The sequence below is a fragment of the Anguilla rostrata genome, chromosome 18, assembly GCF_018555375.3.
Source record: "Anguilla rostrata isolate EN2019 chromosome 18, ASM1855537v3, whole genome shotgun sequence".
NCBI classification, from domain to species: Eukaryota; Metazoa; Chordata; class Actinopteri; order Anguilliformes; family Anguillidae; genus Anguilla; species Anguilla rostrata.
Genome location: NC_057950.1, coordinates 25,243,091 through 25,260,202, shown reverse-complemented (window position 1 = coordinate 25,260,202; position 17,112 = coordinate 25,243,091). Strand labels below are relative to the sequence as shown.

The following is a 17,112-nucleotide window of genomic DNA, read 5'->3' as shown; positions in this document are numbered from 1 at the left end:
ATGTCTAACAGCCCTCTTTATCCCTGTACAGGTCTAACTGCCCCTCTCTGTTCCTGTTTATGTGTAACTGCCCCTCTCTGTTCCTGTTCATGTCTAACTGCCCCTCTCTGTTCCTGTTCATGTGTAACTGGCCCCTCTCTGTTCCTGTTCATGTGTAACTGCCCCCCCTCTGTCCCCGTTGAGCTGGAGCTGATGGCATCGGGGACACTGGAGACTCTCGTCCTCGCCGCTCGCTGCGCTTCCCCACGTCCGCGCGGCGCAGAATGCGGGAAGACTCGTTTTTCCGCTCGGCAGCCGTCCAGCGCCCGACGCCCGACGCCCACGCCCCGTACCTCCGGCAGGGCGGGGCCGCCATTCTGCCCCTCCCCCTTTCGGAGTCACAATCCGTTTAACGGGCGGAGCAGCAGCCCCGTATAAAACCGCCTTTGAAAAGCCGGTCAACTGGCCGGTGTCGCCCAGGGAGGGGAGGGGCTAGATATGGGCCGGCAGGGTTTCCTCCCGCCTACTTCCCTCACATGCCGGCTCAGCTCTGGCCAATCGGGGCGCCTGCAGTGGGACACTCTGACGCGTCGGTGCAGGGGGCCGAGCCTCGGGCGGTACGCAGAAGCGAGTGACTCATCCTTCACACAGAAGTGGCCGGCGAGCCTGAGGAGGGAACTGAGAGTTGCGAAACGCGGTCGGGTCGTCCGAGCCGCAGCCCAGCCGCGCTGAGTCAGGAGCGACCGCGGTACGTGCGCGTTCGAGCGGCCGCCGCCGACGTCGCGCCGCCGCTGCCTCAGGTCACGGCTCCGACGCCAGACTCCAGAAGGAGAACTTGTGTTCTGTGCGTTACGCAAAAAAAAAAACCGCTTTCCCACGCAACGCGATCGGCCTGGACAAGACTGAACACGTTCTGAAGCAATGAAACACTCGCTTCGGGCTGCTGGGTGGCTCATCTGGCTAAGGCACCGTGCCGTGGAGCACGGATGAAGCCTCGCGGCCTGGGACTGAATCCGTACTGTGGCGGTGCTCGGTAGCTCCAGAGGGTGGTGTATTATTACTGAGGGCATCAATCAGGGCATGGGAAGGTTCAGTCGGTTAGAGGTCCACGTTTGTCGCAATCTAGCGAGCCCTACTGGCTGATCGGTGCCCGTGGATTGCATGTCAAAGCTGGTCAGGACACGGGATGCAATATAAGGCCCAGTGTGCGTCACTGGAATAAAGCACCACAAGTCTATGGTATAAGGCCCAGTTCGTATCTATGGTGTAAGGCCCTGTTAGTGTCTGTGGTGCAAGACACTGTACGTATCTATGATGAATGGCCCTGTGAGTATCTATAATGAAAGGCCCAGTGAGTATCTATGGTGCAAGGCACTGTTAGTATCTACAATGGAAGGCCCTTTTAGTATCTATGGTATAAGGCACTGCAAATACCTAGAGTGAGACTCTGTGAGTATCTGGAGTACGGCCGGTGCACTAACCCTCTCTGGAACAGATCCACATTGTAGAACTTGAGGAGCTCCACGGAGAACTCCACTGTGGCTTGCACCTCTTCACTCATCTTCATACAGGATACGGGTCACATGACACTTCAGACCTGCACAGGGACATGCGAATCACTTGACTGAGTACACATTTTAACCTGGGACTCCACCGTACTCTTCCGGTGTTTTCATGTGAGCACCAATACACACAGGAGTATTTGCTAGGGGTAGTCAAAAGCAAAAAAATTTAAAAAGGTAACCAGCAATCAGTAAAAATGCATATATACATCCCAGCCCAATGTTTAAATGAATGAATGAATGAATGAATGAATGAATGAATGAATGATCTTCATTGTCATTATACTCAGGTACAATTAAATTTTGCATGGCTTCTCTCAATATAGCCTAATAAAAGCAGTACCAGAAAACCTCAGCCAAGACAAGGCTAACAGATTAAGCATTAGAACCTTTAAAAACATAATGAATGGAAATGGAAACATTTTCTCCTCTGACTGAACTCTCTGTGCCCTGCACGCGCTGTAATCAGTCAGAGGAAGGGCGGGGCCTCGCGCGGTAGCACCAGGGCCTCAGCGGCCCTCACGCGAGTCTAAATCTGATAACGCGCTCTCTCTCTGGCTGGGGAAACGCACCCTCCCGGGGCGTCGGCCGGCAGGGGCGGGGCGGACGCCGCGCGGAAAGCCGCCCGTGACCGGGCCGTCGCAAAAAAAAAAAAGACTTGGCGGTGAGGGGGAAATGGCGTCGGATTCAAAGGTTCCGCTAGGGCAGGCTGAAGCTCTGCAGAGCTCCGCCCCTTCGGAGCCCCGCCCCCTCCGAAGATCCTGAGCGACTGAGAGAAAAGGCGCGGGCGTGGCAAACTGACTGCGTTACGCACCAGAAGCAGTGCGTGGGCTACTACACAGTGCTGACAGTGCGCAGCCTGTTACACACGCAGTGCTAGAAAACACTGAGGTTTCCCTTTTGCCATGTAAACCAGTTTCTTTCCTCAAAATGAATGGCAAAAAAGTGACAAGCTGGTTTGGATGGAGGCCTAATGCCCTGCCCCCCATTATTATATTTTCAGTACTTACATCCAAAATGAAAATAGACACAGACGACAAGAAACAAAAAAAAATAGCTCAGAGAAGTGGTTTCTGGTATCTGACAGACACGCTCACAAGTGACACTGAGGCAGAGCAAACGCAAACAGGCCTTAAAATCTGTCCGGTTTGCCACGGGCACGTGTGTCGGGGAAACACACACAGGACCACTCCTCAAAACCACACAGAAGGCTCCGTGCCGAAAGGAAACTAGGGAGCAAAGCCTTGACGTGCGATTCAAACAAGCGGCCAAGTGAGACCAAACAAGTTCTCCCGTGTGCACAAAAGAGGTAATTACACAGAAGGTCTGCGGTTAAAAAAAAAAAAAGGGCCAGGCACGCCAAGTGCTCCATGGAAACGCGTCTCTATGGAAACTTTCTTTGTTGGTTATTTGCTGTTTTATTTATTAGCGTCCGATGGACAATAGGTTCAGGAACCCTATTGTTAGGATGGGTGGCTCATCCTCCTAAGATGTCAGATTTCAGTGTGTGAACAATCCTGAGGGACAGCGGCGAATCCTAACCATCAGCAGCAGTCCTACAGGGTGGCAAATAGCCACGGCGTCGCTCAGCAGAAAGGGTTTGGGGTATATAAGATTGCAGGCATTTAGCAGATGCTCTTATCCATGCTCTTATCCAGAGCGACTTACACAACTCATTACATAGCATTTACATTGCATCCATTTATACAGCTGGATATAGGCTATACTGAAGCAATGCATGTTAAGTGCTTTGCTCAAGGGTACAACGGCAGTATCCTACCTGGGAACTGAACCTGTGACCTTTAAGTTACAAGACCAGCACCTTACCCATTATACCACACCGCCACCCTAGACGGCCGCCTGAGTAGACAGGACCCTCCACCCAACTCCACACAGGAGCTGCACCTCCGGTCCACCGGACACTGGTAGTCCGCCCACATGCCGGCGCATGAAATGCGAATCTCACGCTCTACGGTTCCCCGGCACCGAGAGCTACCCCTTTCTCAAGCGGCTGGCGGGACGGCGGAGGGAGAGAGCGGCGGGGGGGTGGGGGGTAGGGGGTGCGAGCGTGCGATTCCGAGGACGGCAATCCCCCGAGCCGACGAAGGGGCGGCTCTCGGCGCCCGGGGAAACCGTCGAGACTGGGATTCCTGCCGTTTCTCCTGGATACCGCCGCGCGACCTTTCCGTTCCACAGCGCCCACAAATCAGGAGAAACCGGGAGCCAAGATCAACACGGCGCGGCGTGCCGAGGCAGAAACGCTGACCGAGGCGGTGTGGGAGGACCTCACACTATCTCCAGCTACGATGCCAAAAAGCCCGCCCGCCCCCCCCAACTTTGGCCACGTGCCTTTCACACAAACACCCGACTAAAGATCCAACACGTCTCGCCGAAAGCCAGGGCCCAAAAACTACAAGAGCTGGGCCGTAAGATTTCATCAGGCATGTGCTGACCCATCAAGTTTTGCGATATATGGATGAGAAACTAGCCAACAGCATACCGCCAGTGGATGCAGCCGGCATTCAGATCAGTGGATCTACACATCGCCTGCTCTGTGCATCAATTCCGATAGACAAGCAGTGCAGTGCACCTAGACCAGTGGTTCTTAACCTTGTTGGAGGCACCGAACCCCACCAGTTTCATATGCTCATTCACCGAACCCTTCTTTAGTAAAGTGCCCACTAACTGCAGACTAGACTGAGGTGGACTCTGCGGCGAGGCTCCACGAACCCTGAGACGACTCACAACCCTAGGTTCGACCGAACCAGGTTAAGAACCACTGACCTAGACAGCATTGCCATGAAAGAGAATAGCTATTAGTGAGGTTTCATGAACCCCATAATGACTGAACCTACAATAAGCTGGGATTCAGAAGTTTTTTAGCCAATAAAAATCATTTACACTCAGCAGGCAGCAAAAAAAAAAAAAAAAAAAACTGTGATTGGTTCACATCAGTGACCATAAACCAGCTCTTCCCATTCTGCAATTCGCAAACCCGCACCCTCTCAAAAACGGCAGTAAGGGTTACTTGGCTTTTAAATGTGGATTTCAAAAGCCGTCTACTCACCTACTCAAATACTGAAGCAGCACCCACTAGCTGAGTGACGACATATCCTCGTGCTGGCCAACGTCATTCTCCACCGCTGAAATTGGCTGCCCCCAGAACCGGGGCTAAAATGCAAAACAGTCATAATCGTTTGCCTCAAGATTAACATTTCCGTTTTTTCCACTCTTATTTGCTCTACCCAAAGCATTCAGAGCTAGCACATCATTGGCCCAATACTGGAGTGAGGCACAGTCAGGGACACGTTACACATCTCGGATGAAAAATAAAAGTTATAGGGGACAATAAGTTACTGATCTTTTACAGTTTGAGCAATACAGAGAAATTGCTTGATGTCTCAAATTAAATATATAGTACTGCCGAAGGCAAACCCAATAAACACAAAAGTGATAGGCATGTCACCGAGACAGCGTTAGTCTAAGGCGAGCCATGGTCTGTATTAAAAAGGCTAGAAAGGTGTCGTAGGCTATATCCCTCTCTAAAAGGGTTCAAATGCTTTGCCGAAACGGAAAAAGACAAAAAGATTGCAGATAAAACGGCAGACTATAAATCTAACTTCGTAATACAAATGCATGGCATATAACGACATTTAGAATAACTGTTCTCGGTTTTGGAAAACAAATTATTTAAAGGACTTTGAAGTTTCATCAGTTCAGTTACTGAACATCTGATCTGTCAAGACATCTTTGAAAGAAGATTATGGGACATGGTTCTGCCAAGTATTTCCGTTCATAATTTTTAAAAGACAGCCTAGAAGTAGAGGAAGTAGAGGACAATAAAGTAGCTACATCACAGACACTAGAAAGTGTGTCTTGACAGTTACAAATACACTGAATAACTTTCCGAGATTAGCCAGCTGAGTCAGAGGCGATTCCTCAAGACCAAACTCGGCTGAGTTGGTTAGCGAATTTGGTCACTACATCAACGTTAGCCGACTTAAGATTTAGAAATATCAAATATTAGCAACTTAATGGCCTGTTGATATCTGTTGTTCTCTACGAGCAGTGCCACCCAGCTGTGTCTGTTTTCAACTGATCGGAAAACATTAAGTTAGTAAACTACAAGCTAGAGCTGGCTACCCTCAGCAAAATGATTTATCGCCGCCTGAAGTGCGCTAGTCTAATGTTAATGTTAGCAAATGCTAACAAGTAACCAGCTAGCTAACATTAGCCAGTTAGCATAGGGGTTGAAATACAACGGCTATACTAATTAGCCAGCTTATTTGTACTAAACGTTTCTACAGTAATAGCTGACCTCTATGGCCAAATAGCGAAAAGCACAGACACGAAGACAGGATCCAAACTGGTTCAATAACTTTAAGATCGCTAGCTAAACGTTAGCTAGCTTACTGTCCGTAGAGGTCGATATTTTCGGTTTGTTAGTTAGCTCACCAGCTACCTGGCTTGCAAACTTGTACCAAAGTACGGACAACACAGTCCTAAGTCCAAACAGCAGAACACGCGTACCAACAAGTCCAGCGGCGATCGAACTGTCCCACTTAAAATGAACTTCTTCTCTACCTTATTTTCCGAAAGAATCGCAGTGCAGGCCGAACAGCGAGCTGGATTTACGGACCCATGCACCCGCTTTGCTTTCTCATCGCATAGCGCTAGAGATGTTTTGAAGTTTTGTTTTTCTTTTCCGAGGTACACAACTTTTGTTGAACTAAAATAAAATAAATTTAGATTAAAGGACGTAAAGCTGTTAGTTTTAACCTGGCTAGCTAGTTGTTAGCTAGCTAAGGTAAACTCATTGAACTGAATTGAAGCCGGACCGGAGATTCCATTGCGCGTCTGAACGTGTGACCCGAGCGGCTGAAACCAGCAGCTCTGTAACATCCAGTGGATCGGAGGAGGAGCGTAAGAACGACAACCTTACTGTTCTCAAGTCTGCCCACATCACTTGTTAACCAAAATAGTCAAGAGAGTAAAGATTACCCGATTTAGCCAGCTAAAAATGACGGCGCGGCATGCTGTGCAGTTATGTTTGCAGTGGTTATATATTGTAAACCGTCTCTCTCAACAAAAACACGTTTTCCACGTACAAGTTACACACGCATACAAAGCACTAATAAAATTCACACACAATTGTTTAATTCACACAAATTAAACATGCTCTATTGCAAAACAATGCTGTCCAGTGTTTCCTAAATTATTTAATGTAACCTGGCCCTGTGTTTTTCATTTTAACATTTACCATCTGAAGAGAATAGTCATTCAAAGTTAAACATAAAGTTTAACATGACATAACATAATGACAACATTGGGCCATTCAGCCCAACAATGCTCAGGTTTATGTGTCACATGCAAGTGTGAATGGCAATCATTTATCATGGAAATACTCTGCAATTCAGCTGTTACACTTAAAAAATGTAAAAATGACTACACTATATGTTTCAACAATTGTCTGCATCCAGTGCAAGAAAAGCACATCATGACTAAAATTCATTATTATTATTATTATTATTATGTTTGACAATTGTGTTCACAAATAAGATTAAAAAAAATAAATAATAATAATACTATTGTTGCCTACTTATTTGGCAAAAAAAATTTATACAAGAATTTGAACATTTTGTAAAATTAACTTGACAACCAAGCATAAACATATCCTTTCTGGACATAAGTTTTCATCAGCTGTTTAAAACAGTCATTTAAACTGTATCATTCTTCCATGAGAAGGGAATTTTTGTTATTTGATGCTATGATTGGACACTAAGCTTGAATGACCACATTCTCTTTAGATGGTATGAAAAAACACAGGGCCAAGTTACATGACATAATTTAGGAAACATTGCTTTGGAACAGAGTTTTTTTTATTTGTGTGTGCTAAGATAGCCAACATTGTTTGTTGTAACTTGGCCTCATTTTGATTTCAATGCTTTTAATGGCAGGCATAGATTTTGCCCGTTTTAATCAATGACCTATATTGACAGTGCTTTGTATACATGAGTAACATGGCATTTTTGTGCATTGAAAATGTCTCTTTTTGTACTGTGTTTGTACAAATACTGTTATATATATATATATATATATATAACTTATATGTGTTATATTTAGTGTTTTTGTGGTTTGTCATTTAATTTCATACTTAAAATTGTAAAAAGTGTGTGTGTGTGTGCGCGCACGCACATGTGTGTACGTGCGTGTGTGTGCGTCTACGTGTGTGCGTACATGCGTGTGTGCATGCGCATGTTTGCGTGTGTGTATGCATGCACATGTTTTTGTATGTGTGTGTACGTGTGTGTGTGTGTGTGTATGTGTATGCGCATGTTTGTGTGTACGTGTGTGAGTGTGTGTCCTTATGTGACTATTTTCAGTCACTGTCACAGTGGGGGCATACATAGCTTTTGCCTACTGCAGTGCAGTAATCATGTGACCACTGTTTGAGCACTGGACCCATTTCCCCAGGCCTGGAGGCAGACTACATCCCTCACACACAGGACACTGTGTATCCTCTTCCTCTGTTTGCCTTTCTTCTACAGCTGGGTTTTTCCCTATTTACGCTCCTGAAGATTGTTTGTTTTGCTTTCTCTGTTTTTCTATCAGTGATTGGCAGCCTGGAGCGCCTGATTGACGGTTCTGTGTTACCTCTGTTCCCAGCTAACCACCTGGCACACTTATCTCAATTTTACAAATTAGCTAGTATCCTACATGCAAAAAAAAAAGTCATTTTTTAGAGGATGGGTCAAAGGTCAGAATTATCTAAGTTTAATTTTATGGTACACAAGCATAATAATCTATCCAAAAATAAAGCTTGGTAAGAAAGTGAGAAATGAATCCTGCAAAACAGATTTTCTCTACGATCTTCAGATCGTATAACTCAAATGCCAACTTTCAAGTGGCTTCAGTTTCAAACAGTTTTTCTTCAGAAATTCATATTTAAGCCGTGTTAAATTCCACCAGGAGCAGATGAATGCCAGTCAATTCGCTAATTTGGTTGTTCTCTGGAACAACAACACTAGTCAGTTATAAATTCTGACATGATGTTGGACACAACAACAATGGCAGTGTAATCAGTTTCATAAATGGGTCAGCCATGGGATACTTTCAGAACAATGACATTAATTACAAAATGGATACAATTGCATTTAACAAAATAGACACAACAGACCATTGTATTCTGGAAGCTTCCTTAACTTGGCTAAGAAATACACAATGCATTAGGGAGCAATAAGAGTTTATGCATTTGTGTAGGTGAGGCCACATCATCTAAACAGAAATAACTTTTGGGTCAGACCCAAGCCTGGCCTGGTTTGCTTTGTGCGGAACCTTTAAAAATAGGCCAGCTCTGTGTTTGGGCCACCTCTGTGTTTACTTCCTGCTGTGCACTGAAGTCCACACACTTTAAAACAGGGAAATCGGTCCTCTGCGCCCTCAGTGAAGGGGCTTTTTTGGCCAAAAGCTTCTTTCTACAGCCTCAGGGAGACTTCGGCAATGAACACTGCACTTGAGCTGGGCTTTTTAAACCCTTACAGAAATACTGCATTGTACTGAAACACAATATATTATCGCAACCAGAAAAGCATTTGCAACACATCACAATTAATGGGCAAATATATAAAGAAATTCCAGTTTAAAATGTTATATTTTCTTGAGTATGATGCTTTTAAGTATATTTATCATTATGTTAGTAAAAAGTCTAAATATTTACAATATTTCCTGGTGCAATTCATTAATATATGGGCATAAAATCCGAACCTGCAAGTTTCCAAACTTCTGTATAATGTTAAGTTGATTAGCTAAAGGCTTTTACATTTCTAATTAAAAATGCATGATGAGTACAGGAATGTTTATATCAATGAAGGTGGACCTATTTGTGGTCACAAAATAACACCAGTGGCTACCTCAAGATTAGTATTTTGTATTGGAATTGACAAAATAACAGAGTGGGAAAATCCAGGTTCAGATAATAAAAGTATTATTTTCCAATCACCTGGATTTGCTAATTAGCACAATTCTTTCATCAGGAGGTAGAACTAATTAGTGTAATCAGCTGGCTGTGTAGTCACGGGTGGAAGCAACACTTGGCAGAACTTTTACTTTAGAACCCCTGGACTCTCTGATGACAGTGGCAGATGGTGCTATTTTTCCCTAAACACAAATGTCCTAACTCAACCGCCAAATGACTAAAGCAAGTAGCTGGTTATTTGTTTTTTCATTGGCTGAAAGTAATTGGTTAATTAAATATTAATATTTATTCAGATATTCTTTGGAATCCATTGCTAGCTATAGAGCTGCTTTTAAACTCTTGTCCTAAGCCATGTTAATTAGCCAGTCGTTTGATGCAATCCCGACTGCAATTGAATCGTTAATGCTTTTCTTTTCCATGCACTCAGTGCTGCTGAAACCTTCCTCCCATCCTAATATCTACCCTCAAGCCTTGAACACCTGCTGTACAGTCTAAGTACTCGTGCACTTCCGATTATGTACTTCCGGGATTTTTTATTTCCCTTTTCCAAATTCACCAAGTCTTGAGTGCGCTCCTCATCCACATTGAACTGCAATGGGACAGACTATATAATGACTTCATCACCAAAGTATCTGCCATTAATAGGGCTTGTTTATGAGCATATTTAGATAGATTTTCTTTGCAATCATGAAATCAAAGAAGGCAAAGGTGGCAAATATAAATGGACAGTGATGCAATGCAATTACATGCATTGTTGGATGAGCAAGAGGCAGGCCTAATTAAACAATCTTTCCTATGTGGTCTAACTGTATTTTCTAAGGCATTGAACAAGGCCCTTCATTTATAATGTTGTCTCATGTTTGTAATTGTTTTTTGTTTGGAAAGTCACAGCGCTGCAAAGAATCGCGGGTGATTCCCTTCACCAAAGTGTCCGGAGGTCTGGACTTCAGAGAAGGGTTCATTGAAGGTGTCAAGCCCTCGCACACTTGCACACTCGCACACTACCTATGTGGGGCAACCTTGAACCCTCACACGCTGGCCCGAGCAGGAATGCACATTCAGAGGTGTGAGCGCTCAAGGGCAGACTTTGGGGCAGCAGCTTGACCCTTGACCCCAGGTCCAACTCAGTCACACGACAAGGATGCTTTGCATTACTTCCTACTACATAATTAAAATGTCGCCAACTAAACCAGTATCATTAATCAACAGTTACTTTAATCTTCCATTTTAATCTGAGATAAAATGATAATTAAAGCAACTAACTTGATTAATCAAGCCGATTTATATATCGATTGATACGGCCCTATTCATCGGTAATTCAGTCGGATGGGCGTAATCCTGCAGTCTTGACACTCAGGAAAGGCCTGTGCAATACAATACGAGAGCGGGTTGTTAGCTCTTTCTTATCTGTTTCTTGGATGACAAGCGCTGCTTCACTCAGTCACTCAGTGCCACTTAAGTGAACCATAAGAGGATGTTCGAGTGGTTCGCGATATAAAGTGAAGTGTAATAATGCACTTATAAATCATCCTGGGCCTGCTCCTTTATCCTCACAAACTCTGGCCTCTCTGCAGACTTTCAGAGAGACAACGATCTAGAGGGGAAGCTGCTAAGTGACAGTCCTTGCCTGTTCAAGACATTGCAAATAATGTGATGCATTGTAACCCCGACTCCTATAGAGCAAGTCAACAGTTAGAGCTGCGTTATGCTTTTCAGAAATATTTCAAATATCAAAAATTTCAGATGTTTTATCCCATCATGAGATACAGTGGTAGACTAAATCAGTAACCCATCAAAGACACAGCTTAAACAGGGTTTATCTGCTTGTTTTTGCTGCACCTATAACATACACAAGCCAAGTGCAGCGACACCACAGAAGTACAGACAGGCCAACTAAATCAATGGTGCAAAAAGCCAACCAAAGCCGCCACACACACACACACACACACACACACAAGCCAAATAAATCTACAACAACCAAGCCCGCTGACACTACATCACACACACATGCGTGCACGTACGCACACACATACACACACACACAAACACATACACACAGTTTTAGAAACGTGTGCAGGTGGTGCAGTGTGTGTTATATATATATTACTAAAGTCAAGCTGTATTTTATAAGCACAAAGCTCACTTCAGCAGCTTTGCATTGTTAAGAATACATTCCATCACCGTGGTTACCACCCTTTTGTGGTCTTCTGACAGCATTTAGAGGAAATTAGTCCAAGAAGAATTATTGCTGTCCGGTGAATTTGCCTTCTTTAACACTAACAGGATGAATTTCCACATATGGATATAACAAAACATGCGCAACCTGCAATATGCATGTACACACACACTGACATTTATATATTCAGGAGACAATAAAATTATCCATTTTCTATTTTCAACCCATTGCAACAATATTGTATGATGTCATTTTAAGAACGCATGATGTATTAAGTAGAAATATAAATGAAATAAAATTACCATTATATCTGGGAAATGATAAAGAAAGTTGGCATCAAGCTTCACTTAATTTCCTAAATCAGGACATGGGAGGCACCGAGGCAATCAGATAGAAATGTTTCTGTTGTGATGGTGCGTGATGGACCACCCTGCTTTAATACCATATAGGCTCACAGAAGGGTCATCTGTGCCAAGTCATGGAGCTGTTCTTTTATACAACTCCTACCAGAGTACACTGTGAGCTGAGCAATTCTTCTCGTGAAAGCGCGTTGTGTAGTGAATCTGACCTCTGTTTGCTGGAGAGAGAGAAAAAAGAACTCTAGCTGCTCAGACGACTGTAGTCAAATCAGGTGTCGTATGCATATCTGAAAAACGTGGACAAGAGTTTGAGAGCGGATGGCAAAGCCTGCCATTTAAAAGTCATGGTACACAGAGGCTGACTTTCTGAGAGGAGAGATTGACTCATCGTGCCGTTCCAAGTGCTGTGGTTGAGAAGCCATATCTGCGGTCAGCCAGTGTTTTTGCATATGCAAATTTGAAAGATCAAACATAATTTCCCCATTGCACTGTGGCTGCCGAGGAAGAACTTATCCTGGTTTCAGTATTGCATTACATTTACATTACATTACATTATAGGCATTTAGCTGACGCTCTTATCCAGAGCGACTTACAACAGTGTAACCAAACTCAGGATCAAGTCCACTTAAGTCCAGTATTGGCATGAGGAATGTAACTTTCCCATGACCCTCTTTACTAATGTTGTAGTTGTTTATTGGAGATGTGTGTGTATGAGATCTGCCACCTGTACTTGGGGAAATATGCCAGTGTTGCTTGGTGCTGGAGGAGGTGTAAGTATATGGAGACTACTTCTGGAGTGAAAGCCATTAATGACTCTACACTGTAAACATTCACACACACACACACACACACACACACATGCACACACACACATACACACACACACACACACATGCACATGTGCACATACACACATGTATGCGCACACACACATGCACACTTAACTCGTGCTCTCACACACGCACACACACGTACGTCCGCACGCCCATGCACACACACCACACATTTATTTTCTCACTTTTTAGTTTTTTCTTTTGTTTTTTTTGGAAGAGGACACATAGTGACATGTTCCAATACTCATGTTCAGTTTAAAAGTCGCCAGTGCTCAAAGCTCAAATTGTTCGACTGTTCCATTGGAACATGAAACATCGTACAAATCCATTTGCTCTGGCAATCAGAACAATTTGAAAATATGATGAAACGTTTATTCTTGCTTTATGTTTTAATTGTGCTGCAGTTACTACCAGCTATGTGATTGAAATGAATTCACTAAACTCCAAAAAGTTGGCAGTCAATCCATAGTTTTATTCCGTTTATTCAAATGAAGCTAAAATTCTGTTTGTTAATTCTGTCCCTAAATTACGTCCTGTGTCTTGAGCATCCTTTAATGTATCTATTGCGTCGAACGTGACTAAACCCCCTTCAGCCACCACCCCCCTCGTCCTTTCAAAATCCTCACCCCCTCCCCGGGTCCACAGATTACTTCGATAAGGTCACAGTATTCCCGGGGTGCCAAGATAGCAACAGCCCAGAATTTGGCCCTCTTCATTTGGTTCGTTTTCCAACTCCTGAACACTCGACCACAACTTCCACCTCTCTGTGCCAAGGAACCTGGACGACACATAACTACAACCTTGCGGTTGCGGCCAAAGAAACGGCATGAACTGTTTCAAGGGGTAACTCCACTATTTCATGTTACGGCTATCCTAACTCTATCGCTAAAGTCGATAATAATAGCCGAAACATTTCACGAACTAATGTACTTATGTGTGTACAAACTGAACATATGCTATGAATTTAAAGATGTATGTATTTCTAGGGAACCACTCTTCCTGATCTACTCGCTGTGCCTTTTGATTCCATGGTGCCTCGGCACAGGTCTACATTCTCAACGTAAGTATTTTCCAAATCGGAACTTAATGGCATTTAATTCATTGTTTGGAAAAAATATTTACTGGGGTAGTTGGACGCATGTTGTAAAGCATTCGGTTTTAATCGCCTATTATGCATCTCATTGACAAACAGTTCACATTTCAATAGGCTCCATAGTGGAATTCAGTGCTGGACAATATTCAACGGGGTGGTTTCATAAGAAACAGTGGCGCGTGAGGGCTGGCGAAGTTTCAAGTTTGGCGAAGAAAAAACTTGCTTGGTGTTTATTTACCCACAGGGGGTGTACTTACAGTGCAGCTTTTCAAACAATGCTCGATTTTACGTTCTACACTGTAAACATAGTGTCTACGCGAAAGTTAGCACTGCAGTAAGTGTGAGAGAATGGCAGGAAAGCTGTTCTTAAAAACACAAACGGACCTGGTACCCAACCACGTATCCCAGTCTTGTACGGACGTACATCCGCAAACACTTAGGAGGAACGGGGTTATGGTGTATTAATTCTAAATTTGACTTCCATCGTTGTGGGCGAGAATAAATTGAATTTATTGTAATCGATCTTTTGTTTGATTGCAGAATTTTTGTTTTCTACTGGTGGTGAAATTCAAACCGAACAATCGATATGTCCCCAGATTACAATTGGGGAGGACACTGTGCCAGGTAACCTGCTCGAATGTACATGGATTTTATCCCCTCGTCTATTCTGTGGTATCACTGGTATGCCTTTTGTGAACCCGTATCCACCTGGTTCCCCGCAGGATTCGATATCATGTCACAGTTCCATCTCGCCGCGGAGACGTTAAGAGGGTCAGTCCAAACGGTGGTTGGCACAACGCCCATGCACGTAGCATATAAATTAGGTCCAGAATCCAACTTCAAGATACAGACCAGGTAAATCGTCACCGCTACACGACTCAGCATGTCGAGTCCAGGACCCTGTTTCACGAAGCAGGGTTGCTGAGTTAGCTGGATCGCTGCACTGAGTAAAACCCGGAACCCTCCCAAATCTGGGACATGGACTAGTAAAAAGAGCTGTCCCGGGATATACTCAGAGCAGTATGCAGCTAACTCAGTAACTCCTGCTTCGTGAAATACCCCCTGATCAAAGCAAGGCAGCGGCGTTACACTGCAGTGTATTTGTAAGCACTCGTCGCCATCTACTGGTCAGAGTGATATCTCTGTCCATGGTGCTGAAACAGGAAATGGATGCGTTGGGGGCTCAAATGGTTAAACGTCACTGAGTGTCAGCTCACATTGTATGTCAAAAAAGTTCCAGGTTGATACATATATTTATTACGAACTGATACATGTAATTATTATAATAATTTTCGAGTCAATACGAAAATCTACACATAATTTTGTATGTGTAAGGATGAAACTAATGTATTAGGCTGCTTGATTATGGTAATTTAATCAAACAGACAAACAAAACACACTAACATTAGTTTGTTGTTTAAGATCCGCATACCCCCTTGGACTGCCAGAAGAGTTTGCTTTCCTGACTGTATTTCGGATGAACGGAAGCGCCATAACCAAGAACTGGAACTTGTGGAAAATACAAGATTTTAACGCCGAAGAACAACTAGCCGTGGGGGTGAACGGGGAAACACGATCTCTGGAATTCTCATATAGAACGCCCGATAAAAGAGGACAGACCGTGGTGTTCTCCTTCCTACCATTCCTGTTTAATTCACAATGGCACAAGATATTACTGATCGTCAAGAAGGGAACGGTTTCTCTTTTCGTTGACTGCATAATGATAGACTCTCTAAATGTATCGCCACGGAGCAAAGTGAATCTGGACGGCTTTACTGTGATAGGAAAATTAAAGGATAACCCCGCTATAGCCGTACCGGTAAGTTGGGAACCAAAATTATCGTTAAACCTGCTGTTTTTTGCTTTTTATGTTTGATCAAGCACGGCTGATTTTTTTTCCAGAGAAGTGCACACTATGAATAACTTAAATAAAAATGGGAAATATAGCAGAAAACTTAATTTTATTTGGTCCCCTGGGCCTTAGGCTACTTACCAACTCAGGGTAATGTCAAAAGGCAGGATAGGTTAAAGTCGGGGCAGTACGTTGTTTATAGGCTACTTGATATTTATAAAGTAACATATAACAGATTTAAAATGTTTTATTACAATAGCAAGCCAAGGTCTGTACACTTCGACCTCACACAAAATAAAGCTAAATCAAACACATAGACCCACCTCCTAGTTTCACCAATACGGCATTCGATGCATTAATATATTAAGATACACCCCAGAGCGTGGATTTCACAAAATAAAGTGAACTAAAGTTGTATTTATTTAGACATAACGAAATGTTTTGTAATTGTTGGAAGAAAAAGCCAAACGGAATTCTTCAAATGAGCAGTTTTGTTTCCAGGTTCTGGAATCCGTAGCTTCGCCACAGGCTTTCACGGGCACTTGCGGAATTTCACAGTAGGACTCTTGCTCAGTGAAGACGAATTTTCAAGTCGTGATACCGTCTAAAGGCCTTAATATTCGTTTAAACGGCTTCTGAAAAGAAACATATGTTTATGAACATTTTGTTTTCTTGATTATTCTTAAAAGTAAAATTAAAATGTATATTTTGACGAAACAGCTTAATTAAGGCACATGTGTTCGTTTATAACATTGAGTGGATTCGACATATGACAACACGAATATGTAAAACATGGCCGTGAATAAACGGCACTTGAACAGGACAGAAACAGTAGATATGTCTGCTAATCCTAACAATTCAGATTTTTACTTTTTTTTCCAGTTCGAACTGCAATCAATGCTGATTCACTGTGATACTACACGCGCCCATCCAGAAACCTGCAACGACCTTGCGGCTAGAAGATCGGTAAACCGGCGTAACATTTCTCATACACCGGATTTATGATAATCATCATACGAATGTCCAAAATGTGACATTTTGTACTACTTGTATCTTTCAGTAGCCTATAATTTAAGTTGTACAATTACTGCAACAGTTGTGTTGAAATTGTAGCTGAAGGTTCACAGTTCACACAGAGACATCTAATAACTTCAGAAGGGGCTTTTAAAATCGCCAGGTGACAATCTCCCGCGAAATGTTTAAACTTGCTGTCTGTCACTGGTCGACCCTCCCTGCTTAGGTTTCCCAGAATCCCGCCAATCACATTCCATATCCAAGCTCAG

At 43.6% G+C, this 17,112-nt stretch overlaps 1 protein-coding gene across 2 annotated transcripts in view; it reads right to left on the bottom strand.

Moving 5' to 3' along the window:
- Positions 1 to 6,493, bottom strand: part of LOC135244460 (protein FAM135A-like) — a 29,035-nt gene extending 22,542 nt beyond the window's left edge. The window contains exons 1-3 of one of the 2 annotated variants that reach the window (XM_064316758.1): positions 6,072 to 6,493; positions 4,609 to 4,712; positions 1,461 to 1,576 (exon numbers count right to left, since the gene is read on the bottom strand). In XM_064316758.1, coding sequence (XP_064172828.1) covers positions 1,461 to 1,546 — 86 coding nt within the window. In that variant the 5' untranslated portion in view covers positions 1,547 to 1,576; positions 4,609 to 4,712; positions 6,072 to 6,493. The remainder of the gene's footprint in view (positions 1 to 1,460; positions 1,577 to 4,608; positions 4,713 to 6,071) is intronic. The other variant, XM_064316759.1, reaches the window with a different exon arrangement.
- Positions 6,494 to 17,112: the final 10,619 nt, after the last annotated feature.